At 47.4% G+C, this 14,901-nt stretch overlaps 1 protein-coding gene across 1 annotated transcript in view; it reads left to right on the forward strand.

Moving 5' to 3' along the window:
* Positions 1-9,444, forward strand: part of LOC142772354 (uncharacterized) — a 28,273-nt gene extending 18,829 nt beyond the window's left edge. The window contains exon 5 of the mRNA XM_075874547.1: positions 9,250-9,444. Within this exon, the coding sequence (XP_075730662.1) occupies positions 9,250-9,444 (195 nt within the window). The remainder of the gene's footprint in view (positions 1-9,249) is intronic.
* Positions 9,445-14,901: the final 5,457 nt, after the last annotated feature.

A 14,901-nucleotide genomic window follows, 5' to 3' on the forward strand; every position in this document is an offset into this window, starting at 1 on the left:
TGGGAGTCCCTTTCTCAGCCCTTTCCCCCTCTTGTTGTGAAAATGGAGCCAGTGCGCCACTTGATCTATCCTTGTCCATTAAGCTGCATAGAGCACTTCTTTGTTCAAATTTTCTGTCACCGTTGTTCTTATATAATCAATAGCTTCGTCCCTTTCTAGACTAACACCTTGAGCTGTAGTTATAAACCTCTGCTCTAGGCTTGTCTCATTCTTAGGGAGTTTAAATGGTTCCAAAATTTTGCAGCTGCTTTTCTATCTTTTTTTAAGTAATTCTGCCAGCCACTGAGCCCCGTTTCTTCTAATCTTTTTAATTGATTAGAAAAGATAATTCCCTTTTACAGCTTAGAAAGATGTCCCATTTTCTTTCAACATCATCTGTTGGTTCACCCCGCTGCTTAGCACGTCTGTGTTCTCTAGACGCTTCGTGACGTTTTGCTATGGCGCTCTCAACTTCCTCATCCCACCCACTCTTTGGTTTGTGTCTCCTTTTCCGGGGTGACTTGTCATGTGCCCCAGTGAGCTCTAACTGAAACAGTCTAATTAGATTCGTATACGTCCACATTGTTCTATTATCCTCAGCGATTACTTTCTCAATTCGTTTAGTAGCTATTTCTATTTGCCTTTCTGAATTAAAATTCCACTGTAGTTGCTCGTCTTGTCTCCTTCCTACTTTTATTACTCTTCAAAAACTGAGCGAGATACGTTTGCGATCCCTACCTAGACTTCTGAAGCCACATTAATCTATGTGCATTACCCTGAGCCTATCATACATCTTATGTGACATCAGTGCATAATCTATCGTCGACTGCAGCCTTCCTACCTACAATGTTATTTGCCCTTCTCACTTCTCAGTACTGTTGCGAATGATCAAATCATGCCTTTCACGCATATCCATAATCATTTTGCCTGTTGGGTCAACATACCCATCTATATCTTCCATGTGCACATTCATATCTCCTAGTATAATTATTTCACACTATCCTCCTAATTCCTCAGTGTCATTTGTTATATGCTCTACCATTGCTTGGTTTTCCTCTCTGGCCTTTGCTCCCGTCCACAAGTACACCAAACCAAGGAGTGTCATCTGCCCAGCTACTTTCCCTTTTAACCATAAATGTTCTGTGCATCCATGCTTGCCTCTTTGCTAACACATGCTTTTATGTATAAACGCCCCAGTACCACCTCCACTTTTACTGCCTTCTGTTCTATTGCAATATTACCATACGTAGTCTCGATTGCAAGGTGGATGCTTCATGTCCCGAAGATGTGTCTCCACAGCCCTTAATACCATCAGCGCTTCTTGCCTTAGATGCTCTTCTATCTCTTCCCACTTTAACCTTTTTCTACCACACTGCACGTTAATATAGCCAATGTCTGATTTAGCTCGGCCCTACATGTGCTTACATCGATTTATTCTCCCACGGACCCCAAGAGAATTTATATTAGAGTCCCTTTAGAATCGTCTTTGGCTACACTGTAGGCTTCAGGGCTCTAGGTATCCCTAAAAAACGCCGACACTAGTGCCCTCATCGCCGCGCTGGCTATAACTGGGTAGTACAAAGAAAGCCGTCTGATTGAGAACATGAATAGCCCGGCTTTCTCTTCCATTGGTGTTTGCTGAAAATCAGGGACCTGGCAAGCTTCTCCCGTCAATCCAACTTAGCTTTGGAGAAGCAGTAGGCTTGTCAAAGCTAACTGCTGGTACAATGCCGAAGTTGTTTCAGTGATTTCGCCGTATTGCAACTCGCAATTTCAGTGCAAGTGAGCGTCTCAAGACATTCAGTTCAAGGCAAGCACTTGGAAATGCGTCCTGCAACACCTAAATGCGTAAATTTGGGTATACACATGTTACCAAAGCGATCAAGTGCATACACGAGCAATGTATCTTACGATCAGAGGTACGAAGCTCGCTTTATCCGGCACGAATGACCCTGACAACTTTCACCTTTGAAGTTGCGTTCTGTGTTCATCTCTCGCTTCCGGTGCATGGAACTCCTTTATTACGCATCCAAGAATGTTCTGTTGGCGGTTGTCTTCTGATTTTATATACTGAAAATAGGAATGTACACCCGTGTCTACTTTCTCGGTGTACAACGAAAGGGGAAACCGAGGAGCTCCGGCAATTGCGGAAACAAACAAAAAGAAAAGCCTGATTGGGGTCATTATCAACATTTCGCATTTGCTAGATTGTGATGTCATTGTGCACGTTTTTAAAGTGCGCCACGCCAACAGCCTGAACCAAAAAGGACGATGAAGATGACGCTGTGTTGTGGCACATGTGGGCGTGAACATTTTAAGCCAATAAGGTGCATGGCCGATCCCCAATGAAGGGTTGCGCCAGGCTAAAAGGAACAAACAAACAAACAACAAGGTGCCTCCACGGAGATTTACGAGAGCGGCGGGAGAAGGACAGCGAAGCCAGGCAGACGTGGCTGAGTCGGGACCGAGTGAAAAAAATGGCCAGGGTGCGAGGGTAGCGGCCAGCAGAGCTCCTGCATTAAGGTCGCTGCGGGCTCCCACCTGGACCCAGAGCTTCTTCGCGACGCCTGACGTGGGCCAGGCTTGTTCTGGTCTTCTAGCGTTGGCCAAGAAACGTCTCCGGCTTCATGTGCGCGCTGCGACTGCCGAACACCTAAAGGTCAGTGACCTCGACCAGCCCGACGCTTCCTTCCGTACCAGTCCGTGCCAGTCAACGACGTGAGTCAACCTATTCGCCAGTCTTTCCCTCCTGCAAGAATGCGTCTTCACCGTTACTCCGTCGCATCACTGGCAAGCCCCGCATCACCGCTGTCACCATTTGAATGAGTGCGTTCATGACTTGGTAGCAGAGCCTCCACTGCAAGCACCGCGTCCATAGTGGGACGCAGTGGTTGTGATAAGGTTTATTTTCCACTGAACATTTATTTCCGTGCACTGTTCACGTCTTTTACCGTTCGTTGTTCCTGCTAACCTCTTTATAGTTATGCAGACTGTGTTTTTATCTGTTATTTGTCTTTTAGGGGTTTCAGAAATGTGAGGGATTTGGTGGAAGCAAATGGTCTCGTCGGCTCATTTCTCGATGATGGTTATGTAATCGGCGGTTTTTGCTTTACACGGACTTACACGAGCGGTTGCCCATTAAACAGCCTCGTAACATAGCTAAAACAAGAACTTAAAACTCTGAAAGTCTATGTGCGCAATGATGTGTGGTGGCACATATACCTCAGATAATCGGTGGCCGCGGCATCTGCGATATGTTTATCGCACGCGTCACCAGTCTACAGTTGCACGAGACGCACCGCGGTCAGATGCTCTGTTGAGCTTCATAATCGAAATTACCACGGGTCTCCATCAAGGCTACAGTCAATTTCCTCCTCCTCTACTAGCTTCTACACTACCTAAGGAGAGAAGATGTTTGAGGTTCGGAATGGGTCCCCTCGATGACTCGAGTGCACGGCGGCAGCGCAAAGGAAGAGCCTTAGTCCGGTGAAGAGATGTTTATTACAGCCTCAGGCATCTGCCCGAGTCCAAGCCCGAACCTCCACTCTCTGTTTCAAATCCAAGCATCCTGTTTTCAACCCTCGGTTGAACAGAGGGTCTCGACACAAGCCAATCACACGTGTGGGCTCGCATCGCCACAACCAATCGCGAAAACACTTTCATGACTGGCGTTGCATTGATAAATATCACGTTATTAAGTACGAGACGAAAAGGGATAGGTTCTCTGCGTGTCACACTCTCTCTCATACCAGGCCGACCTCCATCAGTAGCCATTCTCACGCTTGAGCTCCGTCAGCTCTCAAAACAAATGTTGCTTCGTAGAAGCCTCCTTAAGAGCGGTGAGTACACCGTTGGGCTCTGTCGCTTACCGGGAGTGCATGCTACAGCGAGGCGCCCCGACATCCCAACAACAGTCGGTAATTGCGTATAGTGGGGGAGGATATGCTCGTCTCCATGCCGCAACCATGGTCAGCCCAATGGTCGCGTCCCCGCGGCATTCTCAACACACATGCATGCCAACAATAGCTTCAGACTGCAGCGCCTGGCCTGCTTCTTGCCAGATGCGTCTCTCATAATCATATGGTGGTTTTGGTACGTTAAACCCCACAAATCTAATCTGCTTCTTGCCAGACGCTCTTCCAAGTAAGCCTTCCCCTTCTAGTCCCAAACAAGGCGACCTTGACGGCTCCGCTGGTGAACCGTGTGAACGAAGGAGTCTCCTTTAATTTCCCGTGCGCAGGTCTCCCGCACTCGCCTTCGCGGAACCGATCAGCTTCGTTAGTTGGCGGGTCGGGAACTGGCTCCGCGCTCTGCATCATCCACATTAATTCTGCAACACACAACACGCCGCCAATGGTTACCTCATACTAACTGCTACTCAAACCAATAACAGGAGACCTACATTATCACACTTTCTCATGCCACTGGCTGTGGAGAACGCAAGGAGTTCCCTTATCCAACACGTTCGCAGTGGACCGGGCCGTATCCAACGTTCTCGCCGTTCTGCTTTGCGACAGCTACGGAAATCGGTAAAACTAAAATCATTTACGTTCGTGGCAATTCACAATGCAACTAGCGTCGACTGGGGTCATTCTTTGTTGAGCGGGGATGTGTTGCGTCTGCTCTTCTTCTCGCCGTTGTTCTGGCGTGTGAATGAGTCAGCACGTCATGGTGGTTCATTGACGCGTCCTGATAGAGGAGAGAAATTTGTAGCTCTTTTTTGTGTTTATTGCGCAAACACATCTAATATTGAGCTCAATCGTGGTTAGACACTCACTAGATGCACCTGGTTGCGCACCTAACTCTGCAAGAGAATCGGACTAGCACTACCCAAAATCACGCCGATGGGTGCGCTTACGTGTCTGTAAAACTCGAAAGTCTGGCGTCTATTCGTTTCGCGGGTCACCACCAACATGGCGGCCCTTCTTCTTCATCTCGGCGGGAAGGCGAAGATGGCTCCCCTTCTTCCCAGCTTCCAACGTGGCACGCAAAAATCGCCGCCCTTGCACTTCACGGGGGTGAGGATGCCGCCAAATACAATAGTGCGTCCCGCGTGTTAACATCGCCTTTTCAAGGTCAGCAGCGAGCTCCGAGCTCTTCCGAACGTTTTTATGCACGGTCACCCCCTCCTTATTGTTTGCATTGTGGATCAGTTCACCACTTCGAGAATTTGGCCCAATGTTCAGCACGGAATCGCACTTGTCTCGCGTGCGGAATACACGGTGATTATCAGGCCGACTGCTGATCTGCTCCCCTGCACGATGCAGTCTCTTCACCTACGTCAAGTAGCGTACAAGCAAATATGGTCACCTTTTTAAATGTGGCTCGTTGCCACACAACGTATGCGCCTTCAACTGCAGCAACCGCAGGCAATGTTCTCCTGACTTCTCTCGTGACACTGGTACATCAATCCGTCTCGTTATTTGGCACCACTGATTTTTGTAGACATCTTCCATGTGCTAGGCTTTCTTTCTTCGCATATTGTTCTGCACACGCAATTTAAAGGAATAATTGACAATTTCAGATCTTTCACAGCACCAGTCAGGTATTTGCATTCTTAGTGCATCTGTCTCTTATACGTCACTGCTAATGGCAGCTGCCTCTTGGGCCGTGATGCTATACGTGCATTATCCATAAACATTCTTGATGCTTACATGACTTGTGCCCAAGTCGACGTGCAACCGGATTCTTCCGGCCAAACGCGCCCAGTGAATTTCGTCAACTGTTCACCCGTAAACTGGGTTCAGCGAACGCTTTGTGCATAAAGTGGTGCGTAGGCCTTATGTGTGTCCGGTTCATGCCAAGCATCAACGCCTTCCTCTTCTGCTCCGTGAGTAGGTTTCAGAAGAAACTGTCCCCGTCTTCAAGCCAATGGAATCATCGAGCCTGTCTCCACTTCCGACTGCACTTGTTGTAAAGAAAAGGAATGGTTCGCTCCGCTTGTGCGTGGACTTACGTGAATAAAACAAAGCAATCATCATCGACGGGTTTCCGCTCCCATACATTAAACAGCTTCTTCAACAGCTGCCCGGGATGATATGCCTTTCTAAGTTGGACCTTGCGTGCACTTGTCATCAAGTTGAACTTTCCGAGTACAGTACAGACCTAACCACATTTCGCGCGATGGACTGTTTTCGTTTTGGCTGCGTAGGCTTGCGTCTACCCCTACCGTGTTTCACGATGTCTAACATACTTAAAGTTTGGTAAGGTGCACTGTGCTACTTAGATGACATATTTGTGTGGGCCGAAAATCGAAAAGAACACAATACAAATTTACATTCTGTTCTTTATCACATCAGCGAATGTGGTATCAACCTAATAACCAGTGTATTTTTTGCTCTCAATAAATTGCAATTTTTAGGCTACAGGATGAGTTGCCGCGGGTTAACACCGTTCAGTCAAAACGTTCAGGCCAAGGGTGTAGCCATGAGGTAGCACACCAAGCACGTGTCCCCCCACCTGAAATTTTCTCAAGATGCCCCCCCCAAAAAAAAAATTTCTGGCTATGCGCCTGGTTCAGGGCCAGTGTTTCTCACCGCGGCTTATAGGGGCCACATCATTACAACTATTTCTTGGTCTTGTTGAATAGTATGCAAAGTTGGTGTCGTATTACGCAGATGCGTATCTTACTTCAGGAATGACAGCTTTTTGATGCCCTTGACAGCTTGTGCTTTTTGCTTTTTCAGCTGAAGCTGAACAGAGCTTCAATAAAGTTTGTTCAATCCTGCCCTCGAAGCCAATTCTCAGTATCTTCAATGAAGAGCTTCTTATCGCCATTACAACGAATGCGTCTGATGCTGAACTAGGAGCATTGTTTAAACAACAATAAGGCGTTCATCCGATCACCATTGCGTTTGCAATCTCGCACATTGTCCCCTGCCGAGCACAGACAGACAGGACAGACAGACAGACAGACAGACAGACAGACAGACAGGACAGACAGACAGACAGACAGACAGACAGACAGGCAGGCAGGCAGGCAGGCAGGCAGGCAGGCAGGCAGGCAGGCAGGCAGGCAGGCAGGCAGACAGAAGTGCCCACAATAGTGGAACAGCAGCTGAGGGGAAGAAAGTGTGAGGACTCTGTAGACGTCTCCCCAGGATTTGTTTTGGAGTGGGTAAAAGAGGGATTTGGAGGAGGTAAAACCGATTTTTCAAACGGAGGATCTGCGCGAGCTCTGCAAAAGTGTGCTGCCGCTCCTTCGAGAAGCCCGAATCAAGGCTGTCCGGAGCCCGGCAAATCAACCCACGGGGCCAATTTATCCGCAGCCTCATTTCCGGGGTTCCCAGAATGAGCCCGGTACCCACTGGAACCTCTACCATTCGTGGTAAATGTTTTGAGGAGGTATTAAACAACTGTCTCACAGAGGGGTGTACCCGGCCCTCGGCATAGTGGGGACAGAGCTATGTTTGAATTAGTGAAGACGTACTATGCATCGAATTGTGCAAGGGCTAAGGGGATGGTGGTCTCCTCTGCCTTCTCAGCTGTAGAGCCTAAGGGGAGGCGGTGAATCAGGGTATAAGCTAGAGTAGGGTCGTAGGACAACTTCTACAGCTTCCTGTGCTTTACGGAACGCTCCACTGTGAGGGGTAAAACGCCAACGCGTGGCTGGTGGTCCATGTGTCGTGAACTGGTGCCGAGATTTGTAAACGTACGTGACGCCCCTCGCATAAAAGCCCAAAGGCGGCGCTTGTGAGGTTTCGTCTGCTACTTACCGCCTCTGCGCTTGCCGAGCGCTTTGTTTTTCCGCAGAGCGATTCATGTCGTCGCTGGTCTGCCGGCGGCGCGTCAGGTAATCTGCAGGGCACAAAAAAAAAAGGTGCAGCTTGTTTCTTGCTGTGATTTCCACAAGTTCTCAGAAGATGCAATACACTATCACAGTGGTTGAATTTCGATTACAGGGCGATATACAATGAAAAGCCATGTGATTATGTATGGAAGCATGGGAACGAACGCTTAGTAGTAATAATATTAATAATAAAATGATGGGGTTTAGCATAAAAGAGCAGCAGTATGATTATGATCAACGCAGTGGAAGGCTGCACAAATTTCGACCATTCCTTGGGTTTAAATCAAAATGCGCGGGCCTCGAATATCCCCACTTTCATCATTAATGTGGCTGCCGCGGCCGGGATTCGATCCCGTGGCCTGCAGGTCAGCAGTAGAGTACCACAACCACTATACCGCTATGTCGAGTTATGAAAAGACTTGAAGAACAAATCTCGGGGAAGTCTCTCAAAAGGCGTGATCTCCAATGATGTTCTGGCTCTTGCTTGCTATATTCCTGCTAATATTAGTGTTAGCAACCTAAATTGTGGGGACTTTTTGATTATTGAAGCAGCATCGGTAGAACCTACATATTTCGAATATGCGATAACATTCACTTTTATAAAGAAGTACTGGGCTACACCATTAGTTAGCTGCATGAAAAAGGATCCGCATTAAGCTATACATTAGAGTAAACACGAAACAGAAAATCATTCGCCATATTTTTTGACAAAAGATGAACCAGACGAGATCTACGGCATATTAACGTAGGATGAAGAGCTTCGTGTAGTATCGAGTGATGTCACCTCCAGCGTTGAGTACAGCCTTCATGCTTGCAGGCAGAGACCTGTCATGAGCTTCCGTGAAGGATGAATCGCGCTTAAGCTGCTCCCACTGTTCCTTTACAGAAGTCCAGATGTCACTCACAGATTTTTCGCGGAGATTTAGGCGGGAGAAAGATGGTTCCATTCGGCCCCACACATTTTGAGTTACGTTCAAGTAAGTTTACTAGTGAGGGGGGGGGGCACATGAGTACGGTCATGGTCTTCAGTGACATTTCCACTACGGCAGCAACAGCACGCTCAGTGTATTCTATAGTGTAGAGCTGCACTTGCGAAGCCTTTCATCCTCAGGTAGCCTGGCCATACCTATGCAAGAGGTGGCGTCACCTAAAATTCGTTCAGCGAAGGATTACGCCCTCAGCTGTGGAATTCTGTGAAAGCGATTACAAATACCATCACTTGCCTAACCAATAGTGTGAATATTCACCAAGTGTTAGTCGTAAGCTTCGCACAAAGTTCGAGCTAGCAGGCTGCCTTTGATAACAGACAAGGAAATTGCTACCTGATGAAACGAAAATAGCTGGCCTGTTCTTCCAACCATTCAAACATAGCTTGGCGTTAGCGCGCGCCGAGCGCTAGTGCGGGGAAATAGCAGTCGACGCCGGGCACGAACCATCCTTGCAATTCTGTGCAAATGCTCCACGCTTGCGAATCTCTGCAGCAGTTAGCGCTCCGTGGACTACCGGCCGCGCACTCGCGTGTTCCCCCTAACAGTGGACCATACTGTACAGGCGGCGTCTACACAAATGGCATCCTGAGCTTGTCCGTAACTCTTGTTAAGGGCTTCTGCGCGAGCTACGCAGCGTGCGATGTGATGCTGAGGATGGACATTACTAAGCAAGGGTTTGAATCTTGAATGTGTAGTGGAATGGCTAAGCAGGTTGGGTGAATAGCGGGTATGTTTAAGCGAAGGGAGGCGAGAATATGGCGCCATGGAGTGGCGCTAGCGGAAAGTCTTAAATACTGTGCCTAAAGATGTGCCTGAACTAGCTCTGAAGATGTGTTGTGCATGCCCAGTTCAAAAGTTTGGCTGTGCTTGTGCTACGAGGAAGGTTCAGGGCTGCCTTAGTTGCGAGGCGGATCATGGCATTCACGCGTTCAGTTTCTCTGTGGTTCAGCTTAAGATATGAGGTGGCGTATAGAATGCGTCTAAGTGTGAAAACATGTAGTACTTTCATGTAGTCCGTTTCCTCTAAACCCTTGCGATAGAAGAAGCGTGGCGTAAAAACTGCAATACATATTGTGTGGAAGCCTTGAGTGTTTAGAAGGTGTGGTCATTTCGTCCGGAATCCTGCATGTCAAGGCCAAGGATTCGCAATGTGAGCGTGAGGAGGATTGCGGTTCCTCGTAATGTAATTACGATGGGCGAAATAGCGGTTGAATTTGGTCTCATAAAAAGGAGCTCGGATTTAGAGGGGGAGCATTCGAGCCCAATAGATGACGCGTGAGCTGAGATGGTGTCGGTTGCTAATTTAAGATTTTCTTCTATTTGCCCGTCAAAGCCACAAGTAGTCCACGTGATTATACCATCCACGTACAACGTATGCTTTAGGTGTCTGTGGGCGTGAGATTTAGTCGGTGGGCGAAGAAAATGAGAGCAATATTAAAGAGGAAGGGAGAGAGCACTGCATTTTGAGAAGTTCCGATCGCCGAGCGTATAAGGGGCCATGCTCAGGTTGTCAATGTGCAAGGACGCAGTGCGCCCAGAGAGAAAGGCAGAACCTAGGTATAAGTTCTGTGGACTACTTGTAGTGCCTGCAGTTGCCTTAAGATGGCATCAATCGTGCCGAATTCTTTAGATTGCTTTAGCAAGGTTCCCCGCTAGGATAGCTTTAGTAATTAAGGTGGACATTGAAATCGTCAAGTACGTTGTGCATAATTTGGAGCAGGGCATCTTGCACACAAAAATGCGCACGAAAATGCACCCGAAAATGCGCACGGAATGCTATTATACTGTGGGAACAAAGTTTATTTTCTTCCATGTAGATCGTCAGCCCAGCAAGGATTATGTGTTCGAAGACCTTGACAAGACAAATGGGACGAATATTTTCCATGGTGATGGGGTTGTGAAGTTTATGGATAAATATGATTTTCGCGTGTTTCAAGAAATTGAGGAGAATACTAGTTTCCAAACATTCGTTAGATCAGATATGGAAGCATTGTTGAATCTATAGTGGAAAAGCGGTGGCGCGAAACACCATGCAGGGCACAAGACGCGCGAACAAGTGAGCGCTGCACGTGAGCACGCAATAAAAAGAAGAGAAGAAAGGGTTCTACCAGGGGAGCGCGGCCATCAGTCTCTTCTCTGTCTCAACAAGCATAATCAAGATTTCGGATGGCAGCGTTAGTAATTTGATCTTCACCGGGTGCTGTATTACTTAAGGTTGCACGAAATTCTGATTCTGTAGTAAGGACTTCAAGCTGGGGTTGGTGTGTGCCAGTGTACTCGGCGTGTCTGGTAGGACGACCAGGTGTTGTATAGGTATGGTTTTTAGATTGCGTGGAGTCTAGTATGTGGCGCAATAGATGCCAAGCGCGAGTTGTGGAGAAATATTTGTGGAAATCCTCACAAATCTGAGCCCAGTTAGCTTTGCCAAGGGTTGCGTTGTGCTGTTCAATTAGCGTTTGAAGCTGCGCGAGTTTGATTTTTAGTTTCCGATTGTGCTTTTGCGTTTTCTACCTTTGCGTAACGTTATTATGAGCTTCCAGGAGATGAGCGCACTTACTGTATATAAATGAGAGTTCCGGGATTGTATCTAGCGTTGAGTATGCTGGTGAATGTCCTCCTATAACTGCATAACCCAGGAGTCAAAGTCGAAGGAGGCTTGTGTTGGCCGCGTTTGCCTGAACTTGGGGACCTGGTCCCACTTAACTCGCCAAATGGTAATGGTACGCTGAGGTTGTTGATAATTTACTGCAATGCAAATTAGGTGCTGGTCACTGCCAATGTGGTTTGCGTCCTTTACAATTGCAAGTCGGTGATATTTCTGCCAAGCGTGAGGTCTAGACTAGGAGCAGCTGTGACACCAGTCCGAGTAGGCCAGATGAAGCAAATAAAAGTAGTCTGATGAAGCATCAGCGCCTCATTGTATAGGCCCCTGTGGTTGGTGCGGCCAATAGCCCAGTTCACCTGAGCGCAATTAAAGTCACCCATGGTGAGTACGAGATTCATTGCTGCCAGTTGTGCGGCGGACTTGAGAGGAGGAGGAAGTAACTGAACTGACTGTCGTGGAAGAAAATAGCAGTTAAGAACAAAAAGGGGGGACCATGCAGGATTGAAGGGTACAATTTTAATAAAAGTGTGACTGATAGGGGGAAGCGATGTGATGCTGCACCCAAGGTAAGAAGTTACCGACGTATGTTATCACGCGAGGAAAACTTTTGGGTCTAATGGAATAACAGTATAGCGCTGCAGTTGCCTTTGAACACTCGCATCTTGAAAAGCGATAATTTCTAGGGGTAACGAAGAATTGATAATGATTTGCTGCTGAAGGTCATGCTTTCGCCGAAGGGCCCTACAGTTTCATTGGATAACTTGTAATAAATAACGGCCCGTCGGAGGAGCCATGTTGTCAGGTGGAAGGGCGAAGCAAGGGTTTTGGAAGTGGGGCTATGGGAGGAGAGGCTGCTCAGAGCCCAGATGTGAAATGAGCTAAACGCCCTTCCACTTCGAGTAATGCTCCAGAGGACATTATTCTCAATAGGGGTAATGGTAGTTTATATCATATTGTGACACTGTGTGGTGACTTGCGCCGTAATGCGTTCTGTGATTCTGGCTTCTAAGTTTTTGGCCAGATCCTGAAAATTTGCTTCCAAGTATATTGGTTCGGCTGGGCTCTCATCGGGCCTCCTTTTTTTTCTGAGGAAGCTGGTTAGATGGGGTGGGTTGAGCTGGCGGTAGAGAAGGCTGTCCTGAGTTGCTTCTCTCAGCAGAGCCTGCAGCTTCATGTCCAGAAAGTTCATGACGCCCGCTCCGACGGCCCCGGATACGCTGATGGGTGGGTGTAGCAGAGCGGGGGAAAGTCCTCTTTGGTTGGTAACATTGTCTTCTTAGGTGATTTCTGCGTCGTTTTGTGGCAGAACTTCTCGCCTTGCATGATCCAGTACCTGTGAGGTGCTGGTCTCACAGAGAATGCATCTTGGGATACAGGAGGGAACACCTTGCCCGTAATGCTTGTCTCCACATCGTCAGCACAGGCCACTCTGCGGGGCACACGTCGTATCTGTGGCCCAGATGGTAACGTTTGTGCATTCATCTGCGCCTCTCTTGTACTGCACCTGTACTGTACACTCGTGTAGCGCATGGTGTGAGGTACTGGTCCATGCGCAAAGGTAATCAATATGAAAAAAAGGTCCTATACCCATCTCGCATGCCATAATGATATCAGCGTATGGGTTACGGATCTGAAGGTCCAATTAGCACCTGCTCAAAAGTTTCATCCCAGTAGGCTTGCAAGATGACGCCGCACACTGCAGAGGGTGGCGGTGCTATGTAGGCGGCGACAGGGTAGCTGGTCTTTCGGAAAACCAATTCTTTTAGTTGGACGAAGTGTGGTGCAGCTGTCTTGTGACAGGTAACGACTGTGACGGTGATATTCGTAGGGTGTACCTAGAGGTGAAGCTCTCCAGGTTCCCTGCCAGCAACAGTGACCTGCAGATTTCGCATGAGTGGCTGCGCCATGGCTCCGTTCAAGGCGAGTCCTGCTCTTGGTCGGAAAACGACTCTTATGGTGCCGGGAGGTAGCAAAGGAAGTTGTTTACGTCGCAGCGAGACAGCCTGTGCCACGCGCACTTGCTCTTGTTAAGCGTTATAGCTCGGCTTGAAAGATGCAGGGACAGCGTCGGCTGGAGCGCCGAAAAGAAACGCTTTAGGCCTAGCGAAAACCGAGACTGAATGAGAGGGTAGAACCTGCGTCTGTGGGTTTCTACGCAGGAATTATAGAATGAAAATAGCTGAGTTCATGCGTTGATGGGTCGCTGTGTTCACCTTCCGTTTACACATCAATGGCTGCTGCGTTTGGATTTGCCGGGGACAGGGCTGGCCTTGGCGAGGCGGGAACCGGTGCGGTGGTACGGTTGCCGAGAAGCAGATTTTACAACGTTGCTGTGATCCAGAAGATATGTGAAGTGTGGGGCGTGACAATTGTGAGCATATAAATAAATAAACAAATATATATATATATATATATATATATATATATATATATATATATATATATATATATATATATGGCACAACGGGAGCGTTGTCAACAAGGATAAATATATTTCCCGACAGTTTCGGGAGGGGTCCTCCCTTCATCAGGGGATGAATAACACATCCCCTGATGAAGGAAGGACCCCTCACGAAACTGTTGGGATATATATTTATCCTTGTTGACAACGCTCCCGTTGTGCCATATCCCATGCCTTCACGAAGACTAACTGGCTCATTGAATTATTACTCCCACTATATATATAAATATATATATATATATATATATATATATATATATATATTGTTACGGGTAACTTATTTACTAAATTAAATACGATGCACTGTGCTCGGCGAACAAGATGGCGACAGTTCATAAACAACCAGCCACCAACGTCGTCTTCCTCTTTCTTCCAGACAGGCTGTGCCGGCTGTTGCGTATCAAAATATATATATATATATATATATATATATATATATATATATATATATATATATATATATATATATATATATATATACATATATATGTGTGTGTGAGATGATATCTGGTGTTTTTTGGCGCAAGGGCCATTTGATGGCCAAAGAGCACCAGTTCATGGGACAAGTTATGTGGACAATGATTGTGATTAGCGGCTGTATAAGGGCCGTAAAATTCCTCGCGGTAATGCGGGTAAAGACATACAATTAATAAAATCATGACCATGCCATGAAAGGTGTGTGTGGTGCGAATAGATGACAAAGGTTGATGATAATTAAAACGATGGTAGTGCCTCACTCGTTCATACCCTTGCGTCCAAGGGCCATGAGGTATATATATATATATATATATATATATATATATATATATAAAATGAGACTGACGCGCTGCCTACTGCGCCATCGATCGCCGCACTAGGGGTGTGGCGATGGCGTAGTGGTTAGAGCATCCGCCTCGCATGCAAGAGGTCCGTGTTTAAATCCCGGTGCCGCGCAGCTCCCAACCGGAGTTAAAAAAAAAATCTGCGTTTTGATGGAACTGCATTAAGAGGCCTGGGGTGCGGCCTCTTCGGTAACCACCGCCGGGAACGCACTCCCTCACCAGAGAAGGATTGGCCACCCTGGTGCAGTATCTGGCCA

The sequence above is a fragment of the Rhipicephalus microplus genome, chromosome 9 (genome assembly GCF_043290135.1).
Source record: "Rhipicephalus microplus isolate Deutch F79 chromosome 9, USDA_Rmic, whole genome shotgun sequence".
NCBI classification, from domain to species: domain Eukaryota; kingdom Metazoa; phylum Arthropoda; class Arachnida; order Ixodida; family Ixodidae; genus Rhipicephalus; species Rhipicephalus microplus.